The sequence below is a fragment of the Sciurus vulgaris genome (genome assembly GCF_902686455.1).
Source record: "Sciurus vulgaris genome assembly, chromosome: 14".
Lineage (NCBI taxonomy): Eukaryota > Metazoa > Chordata > Mammalia > Rodentia > Sciuridae > Sciurus > Sciurus vulgaris.
This window is the reverse complement of record NC_136475.1, coordinates 19,971,778-19,991,527: the sequence shown is the minus strand read 5'-3', so window position 1 is coordinate 19,991,527 and position 19,750 is coordinate 19,971,778. Positions and strand designations below refer to the sequence as shown.

Here is a 19,750-nt window from a genome sequence, read left to right as displayed (position 1 = left end):
CAAGTAATCAGATTTAAAAATTGCCTGTTTGGGTGTATAGTTCTACAAATGTTAAGACAGGTACAGATTCATACAACCACTACCATAATCAGGATACAGAACAATTCCATCATCCCCCAAAGCTCATTCATGTAGCACCATCATGCTCCCTACTCGCCCTGGACTACTGATCACTTCACACTGTAATTGTTCTTTTCAAGAATACCATACCATAGGGGCTGGGGAGATAGCTCAGTTGGTAGAGTGCCTGCCTTGTACGCACAAGACCCTGGGTTCGATCCCCAGCACCCCCCCCAAAAAAAAAAAGAATGCTATACCATAAAGTCTGTAATCTTTTGACATAAGCTTCTTTTTTTTTTCAGCATACTTGCCTTGGAAATTACGCCAAGTTGTTTCATATAGCAATAGTTTATTCTTTTTCATTGCTGAGTAATGTTCTATAATAGGGACCCACCACTGACTTATCCATTTACCAGTTGTAGGAATTTGGGCTGTTCCTAATTTGGGGTTATTATGAACAGGGCTGCTATAAGTATTTTTGTAAGAGTTTTTCAAGGGACAGGAGTTTTTCTCTTTCTAGAACAAAGGTCAATAAACTGGCCTGTGGGCGGGTAGCTGATTTTGCTAATAAAGTCTTTTTGTAAAGCAACCATGCCCATTCATTTACATGCTGTCTATGGCTGGTTTTGCACTATAGTAATAAGAATTAAATAGTTGTGCCAGAGATCTGTGGCCTGTAAACTGTGAAAATATTTACTATCTGATCCTTTAAGGAAATTTTTCTTACACCTCTTTTAAAGATAAGACTCCAGTGAGATTGTTGGGTACTATGGTGAGTGTATGTTTAATTTTATAAGAAACTGCCAGACTTTTCTGGAAAGGTGGTAGGATGTTTGCATTTCCATCTGCAATGCATGAGAGATCTGCCCCTCCGCATCCTTTTTTTTTTCCTTTCTTTCTTTTTTTAATGCGGTGCTGGAGATTGAACCCAGGGCCTTGTGCTTGACAAGCAAGCCCTCTACCAACTGAGCTATCTCCCCAGCCTGGTACTATTTCTTATTTGAGCTTTTATGAAAATTATGCAACAGATCTTGTCATGGTTTTATTTTAGCCTTTGTAGATAAAGATGTTGAATATTTTTCATAGGTGTACTTGCATATTTCTTTACCTATTTATTAATCAGATTATCTTACTGTTGAGTTTTTATTCTGATTACAAGTCCTCTATCCAATATGATTTGCAAGAATTTTTATCCCAATCTATATAGTTTATTTCATTCTCTAAACAGAATCTTCCACCCAGTAAGTGTTTTTAACTTTGGTAAAGTTTAATTTACTCAATTTTTTAAAAAATGAATCATGCTTTTGGTGTCATGTCTAAAAACTCTTGGCCTGACTCCAGGTCAGTAAAATTTTCTTCTTATACTTTACATACATATAGATCTGTGATCCACTCTGAGTTAATTTTTGTATTCAGTGGAAAGTTTATGTCAAGAGGCTTTCTTTTTGGGGGGCAGGTGCTGATCAAACCAAGAACCTCATGCACTAAGCACACACTCTACCAACTGAACTACCCTGCACTTTCTCCTTTTTTTTTTTTTTTTCATACAGATGTCTAGTTGTTCCAGCACTATTTCTTGAAAAGATTCTTCTTTCTCCATTTAAGAGCTTTTGTGTCTTTGTGGAAATCAAAATGGCCATATTAAAGATCTGGACTTGCCATTTTGTTTCATTAATTCATGTATATCTCTTTGCATATACCGCTTTTGATTACTCTAACTTTAAAATAAATCTTAAAATGAGTAATGTGATTTCTCCAAGTTTTCTTTGCCAAAATTGCTACCATAGTCTAGTTCCTTGACTTTTTCAAATTCTCTAACCCAGTTGTCTTGGTCTATTTTTTTTTTTTTTTGCGGTGCTGAAGATTGAAGCCTGGGCTTTGTGCTTGCAAGGCAAGTACTCTACCGAGTTATATCCCCAGCCCTGTCTGTCTCTGAAAAATTCTGTAGGAACTTTTTTGGAAATGTGTTTCATCTGTAGATCAATAGGGAGATTTCTATCTGTACTATGTCTTCTATTCCATGGGAATGATATATCTCTCCATTAATTAGATCTTCAAATTTGTTAGCATTTTGTAGTTTTAAGCATCCTATACATAGTTTGTTTGCTTGTAGCTGGGTTTTGGTTGTTTTATTTTGTTTTGTTTTAGGTTTCTTTGGTACCAAGGATTGAACTCAGAGGCGCTTAACCACTGAACCACATCCCCAGCCTCCCTATTTTTTTTTTTTTTTTTTAAATAGGGTCTGCCTAAATTGCTTAGGGCCACGCTGAATTGCTGAGGCTGGCTTTGAACTTGCAATCCTCCTGCTCAGCCTCCCAAGCCACTGGGATTACAGGAGTGCAACACCGTGCCCAGTCTTACAGCAGGTTTTTTAAAAAAATATATACACTACATATATACATATTTTATGGCAGAATATGTATATGAATTTTTTTAGGTGTCAGTGGATCTTTTATTTATTTATATGCGGTGCCGAGTATCAAACCCAGGGCCTCACACATGCCACGTAAGTGCTCTGCCACTGAGCCACAACCCACCCCGTTTTTTTCTTAATAATATAAATGCTATTGTGTTTTAGAATTTAGCTTTCAATCGTACATTACTAGTGTACAAAAACACATTTTGCTTTTGTGTGTTGAACTTGTATCCAGTGATATTATCACACTCACCTATTCTAGGAGGGTTTTTGTTTCTTTTTTGGCAGTATGGGGGCTTGAACACAGGACCTCACACATGCTAGACAAATGGTCTACCAGCCTTTTTTCTAGGAGATATTTTGTAGATTTTTGGGATTTTATACATAGGAAATAGTTTTATGTCTTCCTTTCCAATCTTTATGCCTTTTATTTCATTATCCTGCCTGACTTCAATATCTAGGACTTATCGTACACAGGTTAGTGAGAGGATATTCCCTCCTATTTAATAGTGAAAGTCTTTCCCCTTTTAAGCAGGACTGAAGTTGCAGACTGTTTAGATGCCTTTATCAGACTACAGAAGTTTCCTTCTAGCTTGCAGATAGTTTTTTTTTAATCATGGATGAACACTGAGTTATGTTTATACTTTTTTTTACATCAATTGATATGATGTAATTTTCTTCTTCAAGCTATTAGTATTGTCACATTGATTTTAGAATATTATAGCATCCTTAAATTCCTAGTATAAATCACAGTTGTCATGTCTTTGTTCATTTATTATGGTAAAACACATAACAACTGTTTTTGAGTGTGCAATTCAGTGGCATTAGGTACATTCACAATGTTTTGTGACCACTACCGCTATCCACTTTAAAGCTTCCTGATCATCTCAAATACAAACTCTAAATCCATTAAACAGTAACTTCCCATTCTCCCCCTACAAACCTCCAGTAACCTCAATTATACTTTCTGTCTCTGTGAATTTGCCCATCCTGGGCACCTCAAGGTAGTGGGATGATATGGTATTTGTCCTTTTGTATCTGTCATACTTGACTTAGTATAATTTTTAAGGTTTGGCCATTGATGAGAATTTCATGGCTTTTTATGGCAGAATATGTGTTAACATTTTACATACTACTTTCTTCTATTTGCTAATTTTTTTGAGAATTTTTGCATTTCCATTTTCCTTGAGACTTCTTTGATACATGGATGATTTAAAAGTCTTGTTTAGTTTTCAAGTTGTATTTGTCTTACTGTTTCCTGGTCTACTTCCATTATGGTCAGAGGACATAATTCACATGATTTTAGTTTTTTTAAGGTTTGTCTTACATAGTCTATTTTGGTGAACAGTTCTATGTGCACTTGAAAACAATGTTATTCACCCTAAGATTCCGTCTCACCCCAATTAGAATGGCGATTATCAAGAATACGAGCAACAACAGGTGTTGGCGAGGATGTGGGGAGAAAGATACACTCATACATTGCTGGTGGGGCTGCAAATTAGTGCAGCCACTCTGGAAAGCAGTGTGGAGATTCCTTAGAAAACTTGGAATGGACCCTCCATTTGACCCAGCTATCCCACTCCTTGGCCTATACCCAAAGGACTTAAAATCAGCATACTACAGAGATACAGCCACATCAATGTTCATAGCTGCTCAATTCACAATAGCCAGACTGTGGAACAAACCTAGATGCCCTTCAATTGATGAGTGGATAAAGAAACTGTGGTATATATATACAATGGAATATTACTCAGCCATAAAGAATGATAAAATTATGGCATTTGCAGGCAAATGGATGAAATTGGAGAATATCATGCTAAGTGAGATAAGCCAATCTCAAAAAGCCAAAGGACGAATGATATCGCTAATAAGTGGATGATGACACATAATGGGGGGGAGGGAAGGGTTAGTGTTAGGGTTAGAGTTGGGGTTTGGGAGGGGGCAAGAATGAAGGAAGGACTGTATAGAGGGAAAAGAGGGATGGGAGGGGTGGGGGAATGGAAAAAATAACAGAATGAATCAAACAACATTGCTCTATGTAAATTTATGATTACACAAATGGTACGCCTTTACGCCATGTACAAACAGAGAAACGACATGTATCCCATTTGTTCACAATAAAATAAAAAAAAAAACAATGATATTGTGGTTTAGCTGTGGTGTCCCCCAAAAGCTCATGTGTAGACAATGCAAGAAGGTTTGGAGGAGAAATGGTTGAGCTATATTCTTAACCTAATCAGTGATTTAATCCCTGATGGGATTAACTGAGTGGTAATTGAAATGGTAGGGTGTGGCTAGAGGAGGTAGGAATTGGGGCATGACTTTGGGGTATATATTTGTATTTGGAGAGTGGAGTCTCTCTGCTTTCTGATCACCATGTGAGCTGCTTCCCTCTGCCACACTCTTCTGCCATGATGTTCTGCCTCACCTTGAGCCCCAGGAAATGGAGCCAGTCTTCTATGGACTAAGACCTCTGAAACTGCGAGCCCTCAAATAAACTCTTCCTCCTCTATAATTGTGCTGGTTGGGTCCTTTGGTTACAACTGTGAAAAAGCTGACTAAAACAAATGTGTATTCTGCTGTCTGGTAGAGTGTTCTACAAAGTTCAGTTAGATCCAGTTGGTTGGTAGTGTTGTTGTTTTCCTGTTGTTTTATGGTCTTTTAATAGTTCTTTCAATTACTGAGAGGAATATTGAGATCTCTGAATTTGTCTCTCTCCCCTTAATTCTGTCAATTTTTGCCTTATGAATTTAAAGCTCTGTAACATTTAGGATTGTTATATCTCTTGGTGAATTGATGCTTTTATTATTATGGTTTTCTTGGCTCTGAAATCTACTGTCTGATACGGCCACTCCTACTCTTTTTTTTTTTTAAACCCAGGGCCTTGTGCTTACAAGGCAAGCACTCTACCAACTGAGCTATCTCCCCAGCCCACACTCCTACTCTTTCTTTAAAAAAATATTTTTAGTTGTTATGGTTTGGATGTGAGGTGTCCCCCAAAAGCTCATGTGTGAGACAGTACAAGAAGGTTCAGAGGAGAAATGATTAGGTTGTGAGAATCTTTAACCTAATCAATTAATCAATCCCTGAGTGCATTAACTGAATGGTAACGGGAGGCAGGTAGGGTGTGGCTGGAGAAAGTGATGATTAATTAAAGGTGTGGCTATGTGGTATATATTTTGTATCTGAAGAGTGATGTCTTTCTGCTTTCTGGTCACCATGTGAGCTGCTCCCTTCTGCCACACCCTTCCACCATGATGTTCAGCCTCACCTTGAGCCCTGAGTAATGGACCTGGCTCTCTGAATTCAGACCTCTGAAACCCTAAGCCTCCAAATAAACTTTTCCTCCTCTATAATTGTTCTGGTCAGATCTTTTAGTCGCAGGGGAGAAAAGCTGACTTAAACAGTTGTAGATAGATAACTTTATTTTGTTTATTTATTTATTTTTATGTGGTGCTGATGATCAAACCGCAGTGCCTTACTCATGCTAGACAAGCTCTCCACCCCTGAGCTAAACCCCAGTCCCTGGCCACTCCCACTCTTGATTAACATTTTATGGCACTTTTTTTCCCCCACCCTCTACCATTAACCAACATTTATTTAAAGCAAATTCCTTATAAACAGCAAACCCCTGACTATTGTTTTTATCCATTCTGACAATATTTTTAAATTATTATGTTTAGTTCATTTGTATTTAATGTAATTATTGAATATACATATTTTATTATGCTTCTATTTATTCAACTTTTAAGAACCTCTACTTTTTTCTTATTGGTTATTGGAATAATTTTTAGCATTGATATTGCTTTTGAAAATATTTCTTTGAATAATGTTTTTAAGTGTTGGTACAAAGGATTGCAAGTTATTTAACTTTGTCAGATTATTTAGAATGAATATATTTCTATTTCAAGTGAAATGCAGAAAACAAACCATATAGGTATCTTTACCTTTTCTCTTTTTGTTGTATTTGCATTATCATAAACTCCACCAATATTATGATTTTTGTTTTCGACCGTCAATTTGTTTTCTTTTTGCTGTACCAATGATTGAACCCAGGAATGCTCTAGTACTGAGCTATATCCCCAGCCCTTTTTATTTTTTGAGAAAGGATCTTGCTAAGTTGACCTCAAACTTGGAGATCCTCCTGCCTCAACCTCCAGAGTAGCTGGGATTATAGTTAGGTGTCACCACTCCCGCTCAACCACCAAATATTTTAAAGAACAATCTTGGATGGATCCACTAGACCAAGATAATAAAGGAAATAGAAGACTTGAACAATACTATAAACAAACAAGAAATCTATGAAACAATAACAGCCAAACCTGGTAGCACACACCTGTATTCCCAGCTACTGGGGAGACAGGCAGGAGGATGACAAATCCAAGACCAGTCTGGGCAACTTAATGAGACCCTGTCTCAAGAAAAAAATGACAGGTCTTGAGTAGTTCAGCAGTAGACAACTTATCTAGCATTGGGTTCAATCTCTAGCCCCCACAAAGAGGAAAACGGCAGCAAAACACATTCTTCTTAAGTGCACGTGGAACATTCTCCAGTATGGACCCTATTCTAGGGCAAAAGACAAATGTCAATAAATTTCAGAGAACTGGGGGCCCCCTGGGTTGAGCCAGGGCAGCCACTGCAAGCCTCAGGTGGGAGTCCTTGTCACTTCACCAGAAAGAATTTGAGTGAAACACAGAGTGGTAAGTAAAAAAGTTTCAAAACAGTGAAAGGAGAGGGTTATGTATAGAATAGGGACTGCACAGACCACCTCAAAGAGAGGACAGTGTGGTGCTCACAGGGCTGGTTTTGTTTTTTTTTTTTTTTTTTTTTTTCAGAGCTGGGGATCGAACCCAGGGCTTTGTGCTTGCAAGGCAAGCACTCTACCAACTGAGCTATCTCCCCAGCCCAAGGCTGGGTTTTAAGGAAACTGAGTTCTTTGTTCTTGCCTTGATTTCCCTGTCTCCCCTAAATTGGTTTATCATCCTTTGGATAGCCCCAGCAACTTCCTTTGTGAGGGCTTGGATATTCTGGTTGACAGGGTGGCTGTGACATAGTTGGTTGCAAGAGATAATGGTGGCACTTACCTGGAAACCATAGTGCCCCTTGAGGGATTATAATTAGCTGTAGCTGGGGGTCTTGATGTATCAGACCCCACTTTTCTGATACTTACCTACTTTAGTTAGGGTCCCAGAATTTTAAGTAATAATACTGTCAAGGGATTATAGGGGAAGGTTAGGCATTCGGACCTCATTTTCCAATGCTTGCCTCTTCCAACAAGGTTCCTCAGTTTCAATTTAATGGCTCCTGGAAGCTTCTTGGTGCAGAGGCCTGATGTCTGTCCTTCATTGCCCTTTCCCTCTACCCACCTGTTCATGGCTAACTAACCTACCTAACATTACCAAGTAGGTTTTCTGACCACAATGGCATGAAATTATAGAAATAATAAAATTTGAGAAATTCACCAATGAGTCAAAGAAATCACAAGGGAAATTAGAAAGTACTTTTTGAGGTGAATGAAATAAAAACAACACACCAAAGCAACAGCTACAGGAAAATGTATAGTTATAAAAGACTATACTAAAAAAGAATGATCTCTAAAATGTAAGGATCAAATAATACTACAGAGAATCATTTATTCACAAAGACAGCAGAGGAGGAATTAAGGAACAAAGGGTCTGCAAAACAAAAAGAAAATAATTAACAAAAGGGCAGTAGTAAGTTCTTACCTACTAACAAGTACCTTGAACATAATGGGTTAAAAAAAGAATGATTTGAAATCAATAATCTAACCCTCCACCTTAAGATTTAGGACAAGTAAAGCAGACTAAACCTAAAGCAAACAAAAAGGACATAATAAAGATTAGAATGCAAATAGTTTAGGAACTCAAAAAATAGAGAAGTCAACAACAAAAAACAAAAAGTGGGCAAAAAGCTACAATACACATTTTTTTAAATAGACACTTCGTTAAAGGCAACGTACAGATGGTCAATGAGCATATGAAAGATGTTCAACATCTTTAATAATTAAAAAATGCAAAACCACAATGAGAAATCACTTTATACCATGAGGACAGCTACTCAAAAGATCCAGAACATTTCAAGTATTTATAAGGATGTAGAGAAATTGGAAACCTGGTGTAATGTTGGTTAGGATATAAAATGGTGCAGCCACTACCAAAAACAGGGTTCTCAAAAAGGAAAAAAAAAAAAAAAGGATTACCACATAATCTAGCAATTTCACTTCTGGGTTTATATCCAAGAGAATTAAAAACAGGACCTGGAAGAATTAATTGCACATCGAATTTATTCAAAGTAGCATTATTCACAATAGCCAAGAGTAGAAGTAACCTACAAGTCCATCAGCAAGTGAGTGGATAAACGAAATGGGGTGAATATACATAGAAAATAATATTCAGCTTTAAACAGGAAGGGAATTCCGTTATATGCTACATGAATGAAACTTGAGGACATTATGCTAAGTGGAATAAGCCAGTCACAAAAATACAAATACTGCATGATTTCACTTCTATGGGGTATCTAAAATATTCATAGCACTGAAAGTCAAATTCTGGTCACCAGTAACTGGAGGGTATAGGGAGAAAATGGGGAGTTACTGTTTCACACCTCAATAGATTCATCTTAGTAGATTCAGAAAATGCACCTAACAAAGCCCAACCACCTTTCATGATAGAAAAACTCTACACACTAGGAATAGAAGGAATGTCCCCACCTGATAAAGGGTATGTACAAAAACTCCACAGCTGACATACTTATCATGAAGGGATGAATGGTTTGCCAGGTGCCATGGTGCATGCTTATAATCCCAGCAGCTCAGGAGGTTGAGGCAGTAGGATTGCAAGTTCAAAGGCAGCCTCAGCGACTTAGCAAGGCCCTAAGCAACTCAGTGAGACTGTCTCAAAATAAAAAAGTGCTGATGATGTGACTCAGTGGTTAAGTGCCCTGGGTTTAATCACTGGTACCAGAAAAACAAAAAACCAAACAAACAAACAAAACAAAAATACAACAATGAATGAATGGGTCAGACAAGAATGTCTTCTTTCACATCTATTTGTTGTACTGGAGGTTCTAATTAGGATGATTACAAAGAAAAATAAATTTAAAAATCCATATGGGAAAATTACATTCACAGATGCCAAGATCTTATATATATAAAACCCTAATGAATCCTAAAAACAAACTAACAATAAAACTCAAAAACTATCATAGATAGTAAGTACAATTCAGCAAGGTTGTACTTACTATCTTACTGTACTTACTTTTTTAAGCATAAAAAAGTAATTGTCTATGTACACCAAGGACAAACTGAAATTAAGTAAACAATTCCATTTACAATAGCATAAAAAAGAAATAATTATGAATAAATTTAATCAAAGAAATGTTTAAGACTTATAGACTGGAAACTACATTGTTGAAAGAAATTAGACTATCAAAATCAAGGGAACGATATCCTGTGTTTATGAATTAGATGGAAATGCATATGCATGCAAAAAACTTGTACAGGAATATTAATGGCAGCACCATTCTTTTTAAAAAAAATTTTAGTTGTAGATGAACACAATACCTTAATTTTATTTATTTTTTGCAGTGCTGGGGATCGAACCCAGGGCCTCGGTGCTCGCAAGGCAAGCACTCTACCGACTGAGCTATCTCCCCAGCCCTATTTATTTTTATGTGGTGCTGATGATTGAACCCAGTGCCTCACATGTGCCAGGCAGGCACTCCATTGAGCCACAATCCCAGCCCCAATAGCAACACCATTCTTTACAGCCCAAAGTGAAAACAACCTAAATGTCTATCTGCTAAAGAGTGGATATTTTTAAAAAGAATAAAACTATTATAAAAAGGACTGAGCACTGACACACATAAAATAAGCCAATCATAAAAGCCCATGTTATATAATTTTGTTTTTTATAAAACGTCCAGAGTAGGCAAATTAGAGACAGAAAGTAAACAAGTGGTTGACAAGAGGGGCAGAGAGGGGATGGGGGAATCATGTGACTACTCATATGAATGGGGCTCTTGTTGGAGTGAGGGAAATGTTTTGTAATTAGACTGTGGGATGACTGTATAATATTGTGGATTTACTGGGGGAAAAATCACTGAAAGAAGTTTAGGTTCTATTTACAATTTTTTTTTCCAGCACTGAAGATCAAACCCAGGGCCTTGTGCATGCTAGGGAAGCATTCTAGCATTGAGCTACAAACCAGCTCCGTTAATACAGATATTTTTGTCAAGGCAGGCAATCTTCCTGGTTAAATTGAAGCCACAAATTCTAATCCTTCAGCAGTCAACAAAGTGTTCAGGTTATTCAGTTCAGTTTCACTTGTGTGCCACCCAGTGGTCAGTCAGGGGCCATAGCATGTGTGCCTATTAGCAGCAGGAGTCAGTTCTGTTCTCAGTCCTTGGTTTATAAAATGGAATCCTATGGATCTGTGCAGGAACCATTTAGGAAAGAACCCAGGGGCTCATAACATGAAGGGTTTGCTTCCCTGAGCAACTCTCTCAACAATCTCCCTGTTATTTTTGTTTGTGGGGACTTCAGGTCTTCCAATCAGAAAATTGAAGCTTTATAATTACACCAAAGAGAGCTGGAGGACAGAGCTGGAACAAAAGCAACATGGGTTGGCTGGGTCCTTTTGAGACCAAATACCCAGGTCTAACTCTCTGGGCAAGGAATAGAGGAGGCCTGGGCTAAAACTTAAAGTTCCAGAGGCTGCGCCAGAATAAATGAGGGTATTCATTTAAGGAAGAAGAGGCAAAACCAGCAAGTCCAAATAATGGAGATTATTTCCCTCAACCAAGGTGAGAGGGAAAGTGACCGAGCTTTCAACCTGGGAAGCCCATCTAGCCTCCTTCCCTGTCCCGCTCCTCTAGAAAGCCTTCCCCCACCCCTGGAGGCCCTGCCACTGTGTTACTCCATCAGGATACCTCCCATGAGGAGGGGTAATGGCCTGTCTGGCCTCCCCAGAGGAAGGAAAGGAATGCAAGACTCAACTCATACAGAGCCTCAGGAATGTCCACATTTAGGCGGTTTCAGGCAGGTGAGGAGCCAGGGGAGGACTGAACACTGGAAGGAAATGCTCTGGCTACCAGCTTCTTCCCAACATGCTACACACAGTGACTCAGGGCTTGATGAATTTTGTATTAAGATAGGTATGTACTTTGCTAAGAATTGAAAAATAGCATATATATGAATAGCAGCAAGACTCCACCACCCTTCTACAAGTTCTTCTGAAACACAGGTAATGGGCCATTTTCTTTTATTCATGTGCATGAATGAATGTTTGTGATACTGTATGAATATATGGATCTTCATATATATTCTTCAACTATATATGATTCAAATTAAATGATACACAACAGGTTATTATTAATAACTGAATATTTATTAAGCACCAAGAGTATACTGCAATGCTTGCTATATAAAAACATAATTATTGATATGGTTCCCTGCCATTGAGCTTACAATCTAAAATGAAATACTTACAAGCCTATCTCAAAATTTCCTTACCTTAGAAATGGTTATTTTGGCAAACAGATGAGGCCAAATGACCTCTTATTTCAGGAACAATGTTAATAAGGCTTTGAACATTATCCAAAGTATATTTTACTCATATTACATTAGGCTTGTTAAGAAAAAAGAGCACTTTGAAACTTAGTAAGAAAGAGCAATGAATTATTTCAGATTGCCTTGTAGGACTTTGTTTTAAACAAAGAGATGCTTATTGACCTGAGCTTTTCAGCAGCCTTTCCGGAAAGTCCAATGTAAAATATGAACTAGATCAAGTTTGTCTTCTACTTCACTTAAAACTTTTCAATTTCCTCCTCCTTTCCCATGCACAAGGGCTCCAATGATACCCCTATCAAGAAAGAAAACACGGTATCTAGATACCATAAAGTATTAGAGGTCTAACAAGTTGAACTTTGGGAAAATATTGTTAATTCATATTTTAAGAGAGAGGATAAGCAAAGACAGCAGTGGGACCTTTGGCTATAGGAGGTACCTAGCTATGTATGACATGTAAACAAAGGCAACAGAGTTCAGTCCACACATCTTCAGAGTGATTAAGAGTATACATAAATGAGGGCTGGGAATGTAGTTCAGTGTTACAGCACTTGACTAGCACATGCAAGGCCCTGGATTCAATCCCTAGTACGAAAGGGAGAGAGGGAGGATGGAAGGAAGGAAGAAAATAGCTTGCTTTCTGGAACCATATTTATGATGCAGGGGTATATTTAAGACCCTATAGTACAAACTGTCCTATTTTGCCTATATGCATACTATAATATTTAATAAATATTTTCAAGGTTTTCATTGCTGGTCATTATTAGCTGACAAAGGCACGCTAATGGGATTTTGATTCTAGTCAAATGCAAAGATTGTTTTAAGTTACTGAGCACATACAATCTTACAACTATATATTGATTATTTTGGATCATTTATAATTTTTTTAACTCTAAAAGAACACTAAAAAATAAATTGGTTACAAAATTATCTGAAAACAGAGACAGAATTTATTCTTATAATATCCATGATCAAAATTTTTAAAACTTCGTGCATAACAATATTTTAATGGCAGAATGGTAATGTCCTGAGATATTCTTTATGGCAAAGCAATATGTCAGCAATTTTTTGAAGAACCAGTAATTACCTTCCTAGAAGTCTATCTAAGCGATTTTCCTTTTAAGTATACATAGCAGCAGCAACATTTTAAAAATGTTCATAAAGCTTTGCATAACAAGTTTATCCAAAGAGAAGGGTCCAGAAATTTCAGGGTAAAATTTTGTATGAAATAGAATAATTCACTAATTTTGACCTAAAACTGATACTAAAACATCCCTCTTACAATATAAGAGTATTATATACCTCCTATTTATAGTAGATAAATCCAACTGATTATGAGATTTGAAATGGAAAACCTGAAACACACAAATATCATTCTTGTCTAATAAGATGACAGGAATTGATTTCCATAGGCTTTCCCAAAAACTGATGGGAAAAACTTTTTAATTATAGCTGTGATAAATGAATTTGAGTTACCAATCTCAGACAATGCACTTATTTTTAGACTTTCAGTTGGTATTGTATAAAATAGCTAGAATTCCTGATTGAGGTATGTTTTTCTAAGGCAAAGCAAGTTTGATTATGTATGAAGCATAGGTTTAGCATGGTTACAAAAGAAATATATGACCACTACATACACATCCTTTTTTCTTTTTTTCTTCTTTTTTTTGCAGTGCTGGGGATCCAACCCAGGGCCTCAGGAATGTTAGGCTACATGAGCTACACCCCCACTGAGCTACACCCCCAGTCCCACATTCACTTTTTTTTTAAGTGATGCATTCCAAGCTACATAAAATTTAATTTCATATCCTATTTGAAGACTATGTGTTTTGATTAAGCTTAGAAGCATAATTGATGTAACACATTAAAAAACACTTTGTTTTTCCAATATGGTAAAGTATGTTGTATTTTCAGATACCTGGTGTCATTTTTTTTTCCAGAAAAAATTTAAAAGTATATTAGCTTAGCTACAACTATGTATTAAGTAAATCAAACAAAGGAAGAGTTCACAAAGAAAACAAAATAGAAAAGTAAGCATAATAATTACTGCATTTACCAAAAAAATAATAAAATCAAGTAGTTCTGAATATACTTGTTTCTTGTCTTAATAATGTGTATATTCATTTTATAGCTACCAGCCTGATAAACATACTAAGATTTGCTTTTCTTGGGTGGTTATTTTTCTTCTGAATATCCACTCTAACAGCAGTGGGAAGCAATTTTGACCACAAAGTAAAATAATGTTTACATTTGTTAAAAAAAAAATCGAGTCAGGTAAAAGCTGACTCCTTTCATTTTGAAAAGTTACACTTCATTTTTTGGGCCTTAATTAAAATTTAAAATTTAACCATGTGGATTTTTTTGCTATATAGTCAAAGTGTCAACAAACTGATATGAGTAAACAGGCAAATCTTAATTTCATCTGTGGTTTAAATATGATTACACAAATACTTTTTCAATGAGATAGAAGAGATGAAGAAACTATTCTTCACTCTCAACAGCTTTGAAATATACAGCTTTAAATAAGGGTGGATCAACTCAAGTAACATTGGCAATCTCATCTTTATATAGAAAAAAAAAGTATAATGAAGTTATTTCCTTCCTAAGGTCTCAGCTAGTTTCTTAAGTCTTTTCTTCAGCTCCAGTGGAAATTTCTCATAGCACTTCTTACAGACTGGCTTCATGTCAAACTCCACAAATTTATTCCTAAAGACAATGATTACATATTAAAAAAAAGATATTAGTGGAAATATAGTAAACAGACATATAAAAAATATGAAGTAATTCAGTTGGACTAAATGAAGATACTATATGGTAATATCTATAGTCATCTGAGTAAGAAACTGTAATTCCAAGTTTAATTCTTACTGTGATAAATGTAAAAATTCACATTATCAGTTTAAAACATATCCTTAAAAATTGGTCCTATACATCTATCTGGATAACACAGAATGTATATTACATTTTACTTAGTAAACAGGAAATCTAATGTAAATATAATTAGATAAGCAAAGTCAGTCACATTTTAAAGTACCATGAGACAATCTTAAAGAATAAATTTATTTAAAACAAATTGGTTTTTATAATGTGAATGATTTATTTATTGGAGGGAAAATAATTTTACTTAGTATTTTATTTTTATTTATTATTTTAAAAAATATTTTTAGTCATAGACGGACACAACACCTTTGTTTTATTTATTTTTACGTGGTGCTGAGGCTCAAACCCAGTTCCTCACACATCCAAGGCAAGTGCTTTATTCCTGAGCTATAACCCCAGCCCTTACTTAGTATTTTAAATTAGCTCTAAGTGTTCATCTTTTTAAAATGCTTTTTTCAGCCTATCCCCTAACAACAACAATAACAAAAACACCTTAAATCTTTTTAAAAAAAATTATCTTAAATCATAATGGGTTAATTTAGTTGTCTGACAAAAAGTTGGGGAGGGAGATACAAGAAAGTTTTTAATCACTCTTAAGGAACGCAAAGGTAACCAGATCTCCCTCAGATACTTTATAATTGGTGGCTGAATGGCAATGTAGTCGTGCCTCTTCCTCCGCCAAACATCTTAATTAAGCTTTTCCAGAGACCCTCACCTAATTGTTCTTAGACCAGCAGCAAGAATTTCTGCAAAAGAATTCAAATGTGGTTAGGCTTCCTATTTCCTGTTGCTCCATCTTGCAATAACTGAATTTGGCCATGGGTTTCATGATGTTACTTCTGCTTTTGTGGTGAAGTGTAAAAATCTCTGAATAATCAAAAAATTAGGAGGCACTCTCTGTGAACTCAAAAGAAAAAAAAACCCTACTTTTATGTAAATCTCTGCAAATTGTGGCCCTCCAACCTCCCCACCCTCGCCCTGCACACTGGGTATAAGGTTCTAAAAATTTCTGGACTCAGGGTTTGGAGGGAAGAATTGATTAAGGCGAAAGACCCCCTCTGGACTGGCTGCAGCCAATAAACCTGCTTCCTGCTATTTCCTCTGTGTCCAGCCTTGTCTGTCCTACCTCAGAAAACTCAATTCTTTTTTTAAAAGCTAAGGCAAATACATATAACAGCTTTAATCTGTAAATAGCTCTGGAGAAGAAAACTTTTCAGATGGCCTCTGGACCATCTGTAACATACTTCCAATAGGAAGTACAGTAACATTACTATTGGAAGACAGGCTGTTTAATTTTGAGTTAAGAAATATGTAACCTTATAATTTCATTTGCTGTAAAATTATATTTAAGAAATATCTGCAGAACAAGTCTAGTGGCACACTGTCATCTATAACAAACATAAAATCTGTTAATATAATTCTTACTGTACTTTTTAAAGTATACTTGACTTGGTTCAGGGTGATTTTAAAGAGCAGTGTTAATAACAAAGCTAATTCCAACCCTCACACTTAAAATTAAAATGTTTCTATTTTTTAAAATATTTTTTAGATGTTGATAGACCTTTATTTTATCCATTTATTTATATGTGGTGCTGAGAATTGAACCCAGTGCCTCACACATGCTAGGCAAAGCTTTACCACTGAGCCACAACCCCAGCACAAATGTTTCTATTTTGAGGGGACAGTTTAATTTAAATAGTATAACTGACTTAAAAATAATTATTCCAAAATCTTGTAACAAAAGCTCTTAAAACTGCCATTTTTTTTGAAGTTTAAATTATTCCTGCTTTCAGAGAAACTACTTAGTATGCACTCTGTCATTTTAAGTTTATATTTGCATTTTAATTCCTCTATATAAGAATACATGAAAACTGAAATAATAAAATTTTTTTAGAGCTCAAAACAGTGGTAACCATGAAGGGAAAATGAAACTTAGTAATTCAGCAGACAGAATGACAAAGATTGAAATACTTCCCATGAAAATCAGGAATAAAAAAGTTTGAAGACATCAAGGCAATGCATTCATGAACAGCAGAGCATGGGCACTGTATGAAAGCACACCCGCAAGCACCGCAGAGAGGAGCTGCCTCGCTGTGTAAGTCAGACAGCCTTGCTTAGATGCGAAGCGTGCGGAGAGAATTGAATACAGAACTTAGAGCACATGGTTTTCAGAAATATCACACAATACTTAAAGTTTCTCAAATTAAATGATTTTAGGCAAAGAAACTAAAGATAAGGATTTTAAAAGCTGTGGTCATTGGACAAAAATACTTGCAAATTTTCCCCATTATTAAAACATTGGAACTCCTTCCCTTGAAAGAAATGAAATCTATGCTATACTGTGATTTTAAAAGAGATGAATCTACAGATTAAGGGAAAGATATGTGCACAAGCTGGTTTAAGTATGCACCTTAATAAGCTTTAAACTTTTAATAATTAAGCCAAGGGATCAACTCCATATAGGACAAATAGTTGTATTTCAATCTCTGATGACTACAAAAACATGCCAAAAATAAAAAGGGAAAAGAAAAAAAAAAGCAAAAGACAGAAACAGAACAAAAACATTCTGAAGGACTAACCAAAGAAGAAAGTAGTGAAAATGATGATAGAAGGGACAGAAAAGTTTACAAACAGACTGGCTTTTTCTTTTTCTGCTTGTCCTTATCCTTTGCTTCTCTCTCCCGTTTGGCAAGTCGCCTCTTAAATTCTTCTGGCATTTTCTCATAACAGTGTTTGCAGACTGGTTTTAGATCAATTTCAACAAACTTATCCCTTTGAATATAACAGAAGGAACAGAAGAAAGAACAGGGAACAATTAAAGGAAGAAGCATTACTTTCAAAAGATCTCAAGAGAAAGAAGAAACAGGAATAAAATAATTCTTTTTAAATTCTGGGAATATTTTTTTAGCATCACCCAAGGTTTCAGTCTGAACATTCACACTGGACCACATCAGAATCTTACTTGAGTGTTAACTTGGTGTTGCAGGTGGAACAGGCAAAGCAGCTCACGCACCAGGCCTTGTTAAGGGCGGAGACCACTAGAGAGAAAGAGAGATCTGGTCACGTGGAAATATATTGCTATGGAAAGCAGGAGAACTTCAATCAGTTCTGGTATAGAACTAAGGCTGATCCCAAGGCACTTGAAGTAGGGCCTCAACAACCTTTTTCTTGAGAAATTCTTGTTTGTGTGTGTGGTGCTGGGAATTGAACCCAGGGCCTTGTGCATGCGAGGCAAGCACGCTACCAACTGAGCTATATCCCCAGCCCTTGAGAGATTCTTTTCTTACAAAAGAATCACACACCTAAAAAGTTAAGTGCCACTAATTAAAGTGCTTTGAATCAATCTATTATGTTCATTTATTAGGTCTATTTTTCACATTATTAAAAAAAACATGCAAACTAAGTATTTATGTCTTCCATGATTTAGGCTTCAACTAGGAAGATGATTATTGCCTTTTTCAATCCTTAAATTTTCCCTTTTCTTAAGGTATCCAAATGATATGAGCTATGTCTTAACACCAAAGATTGGGTCCCCTCAGTCCACTGGACAGTGCAGCAACCTGTATGCTCATTTATGTTATTCAGACAAATTTTTCTGACACAGTCCTTGCAGGCCAGGGCACTCTTTATGTTTCTGTCCCTACCAATGTTGGTCCAAGAAATACAAACCACATTAGTTAACTTTTAAAAATCCAGACATTAACTTGTTTGCCTGTAGGAGTCTTTCATCCAAAGTTGACAATAAGAAAATAGTTTCCTTTGATAGCTTCCTTCACTTCTCATGTAGAAGGGAGTTAACTTTTATTTTTAATGCTACTAAAGATTGTTCTAAACTGATTTTTTCAAAAAACTACATGTGAACAATGTTTCAGAAAATATTTCCTGAGTTAGGTGATGTCTGCCAAGAACCATGAAGCATACTGCAAACAGGATTGTTTAAAACTTTGTCAGGAAGTCTGTGGAAGAATTGTGCTAGTGACTTTTAGCAAACACAGCTGCTTCCTTTCTGTTCCAGTCAATCAGCCCTGTATAATTACCATACAAGGGTAATAAGTTCTAGTTACATCTGCAGACAAATGCCAGGTTTTAGCATGTACAGGGTTAAAGTGTCTCTTCCTATTTGCCACAGCAGATTAAACTGTTCCAAGAAAATGTGCCAGAGCATCCAGAGAATGGCTGTTCCAGAGGGCCTGCCAGGAACAGCTTCCACAATTGCAGGTTTAACAACACTGTAGCAGTGGCCTAAAGGACTATCATAAATGAGTAACAAATCCAACTCTCAGATATTATCATCTATCTGCTATAGTTTACCTTGGAAATATCCCAAAGACAGAGAAAAAGTAACTGATGATAATCACATTTCAAACAATACCAATCATTAACCTCTTTCAATTTTACATTACCAAAGTGTTTTTGTGTCAAATGGTGACATATAAAACCTACAGATGCTTACCATCACCTTCTATTACACGGTTGCAGTGGAAACAAACATCACCAAATAGCTGAAAATTTTTAAAAAGTTCAAGTTAGAATTAAGTTTCTGAACAATGAACATTTAATATAATTTCAGTTCTTTCTATAACTTTAAAACAAATAGCTGGCTACCTAAATACAGAATTTACCATTTCTACAGAAAATGAGCAAAAGTTCCTTTACAAGTACTTACTTCTTATAACATAAATGATTTACTTTTCATTACTTAAAAAAATCTTTCTAGATGACAATTTGAGCACCAAAAGAATTAATGAAAAATATTAGAACTTTTGAGTCCATATGGGTAAGAAATGAATAAATCAGTGTACCTACAG

The 19,750-nt window shown here is 36.1% G+C and overlaps 1 protein-coding gene across 8 annotated transcripts in view; it reads right to left on the bottom strand.

Annotated features, from left to right (window-relative positions):
• Positions 1 to 11,861: 11,861 nt before the first annotated feature.
• Positions 11,862 to 19,750, bottom strand: part of LIMS1 (LIM zinc finger domain containing 1) — a 149,571-nt gene continuing 141,682 nt past the window's right edge. For 4 of the 8 annotated variants that reach the window (XM_079111217.1, XM_079111219.1, XM_079111215.1 and 1 more), the window contains exons 8-11: positions 19,396 to 19,444; positions 17,905 to 17,980; positions 17,522 to 17,714; positions 11,862 to 14,768 (exon numbers count right to left, since the gene is read on the bottom strand). In XM_079111217.1, the coding sequence (XP_078967343.1) occupies positions 17,567 to 17,714; positions 17,905 to 17,980; positions 19,396 to 19,444 (273 nt within the window). In that variant the 3' untranslated portion in view covers positions 11,862 to 14,768; positions 17,522 to 17,566. Of the gene's footprint in view, positions 14,769 to 17,520; positions 17,715 to 17,904; positions 17,981 to 19,395; positions 19,445 to 19,750 lie in introns of those variants that run through there. The other 4 variants (XM_079111218.1, XM_079111216.1, XM_079111214.1 and 1 more) reach the window with 2 other exon arrangements.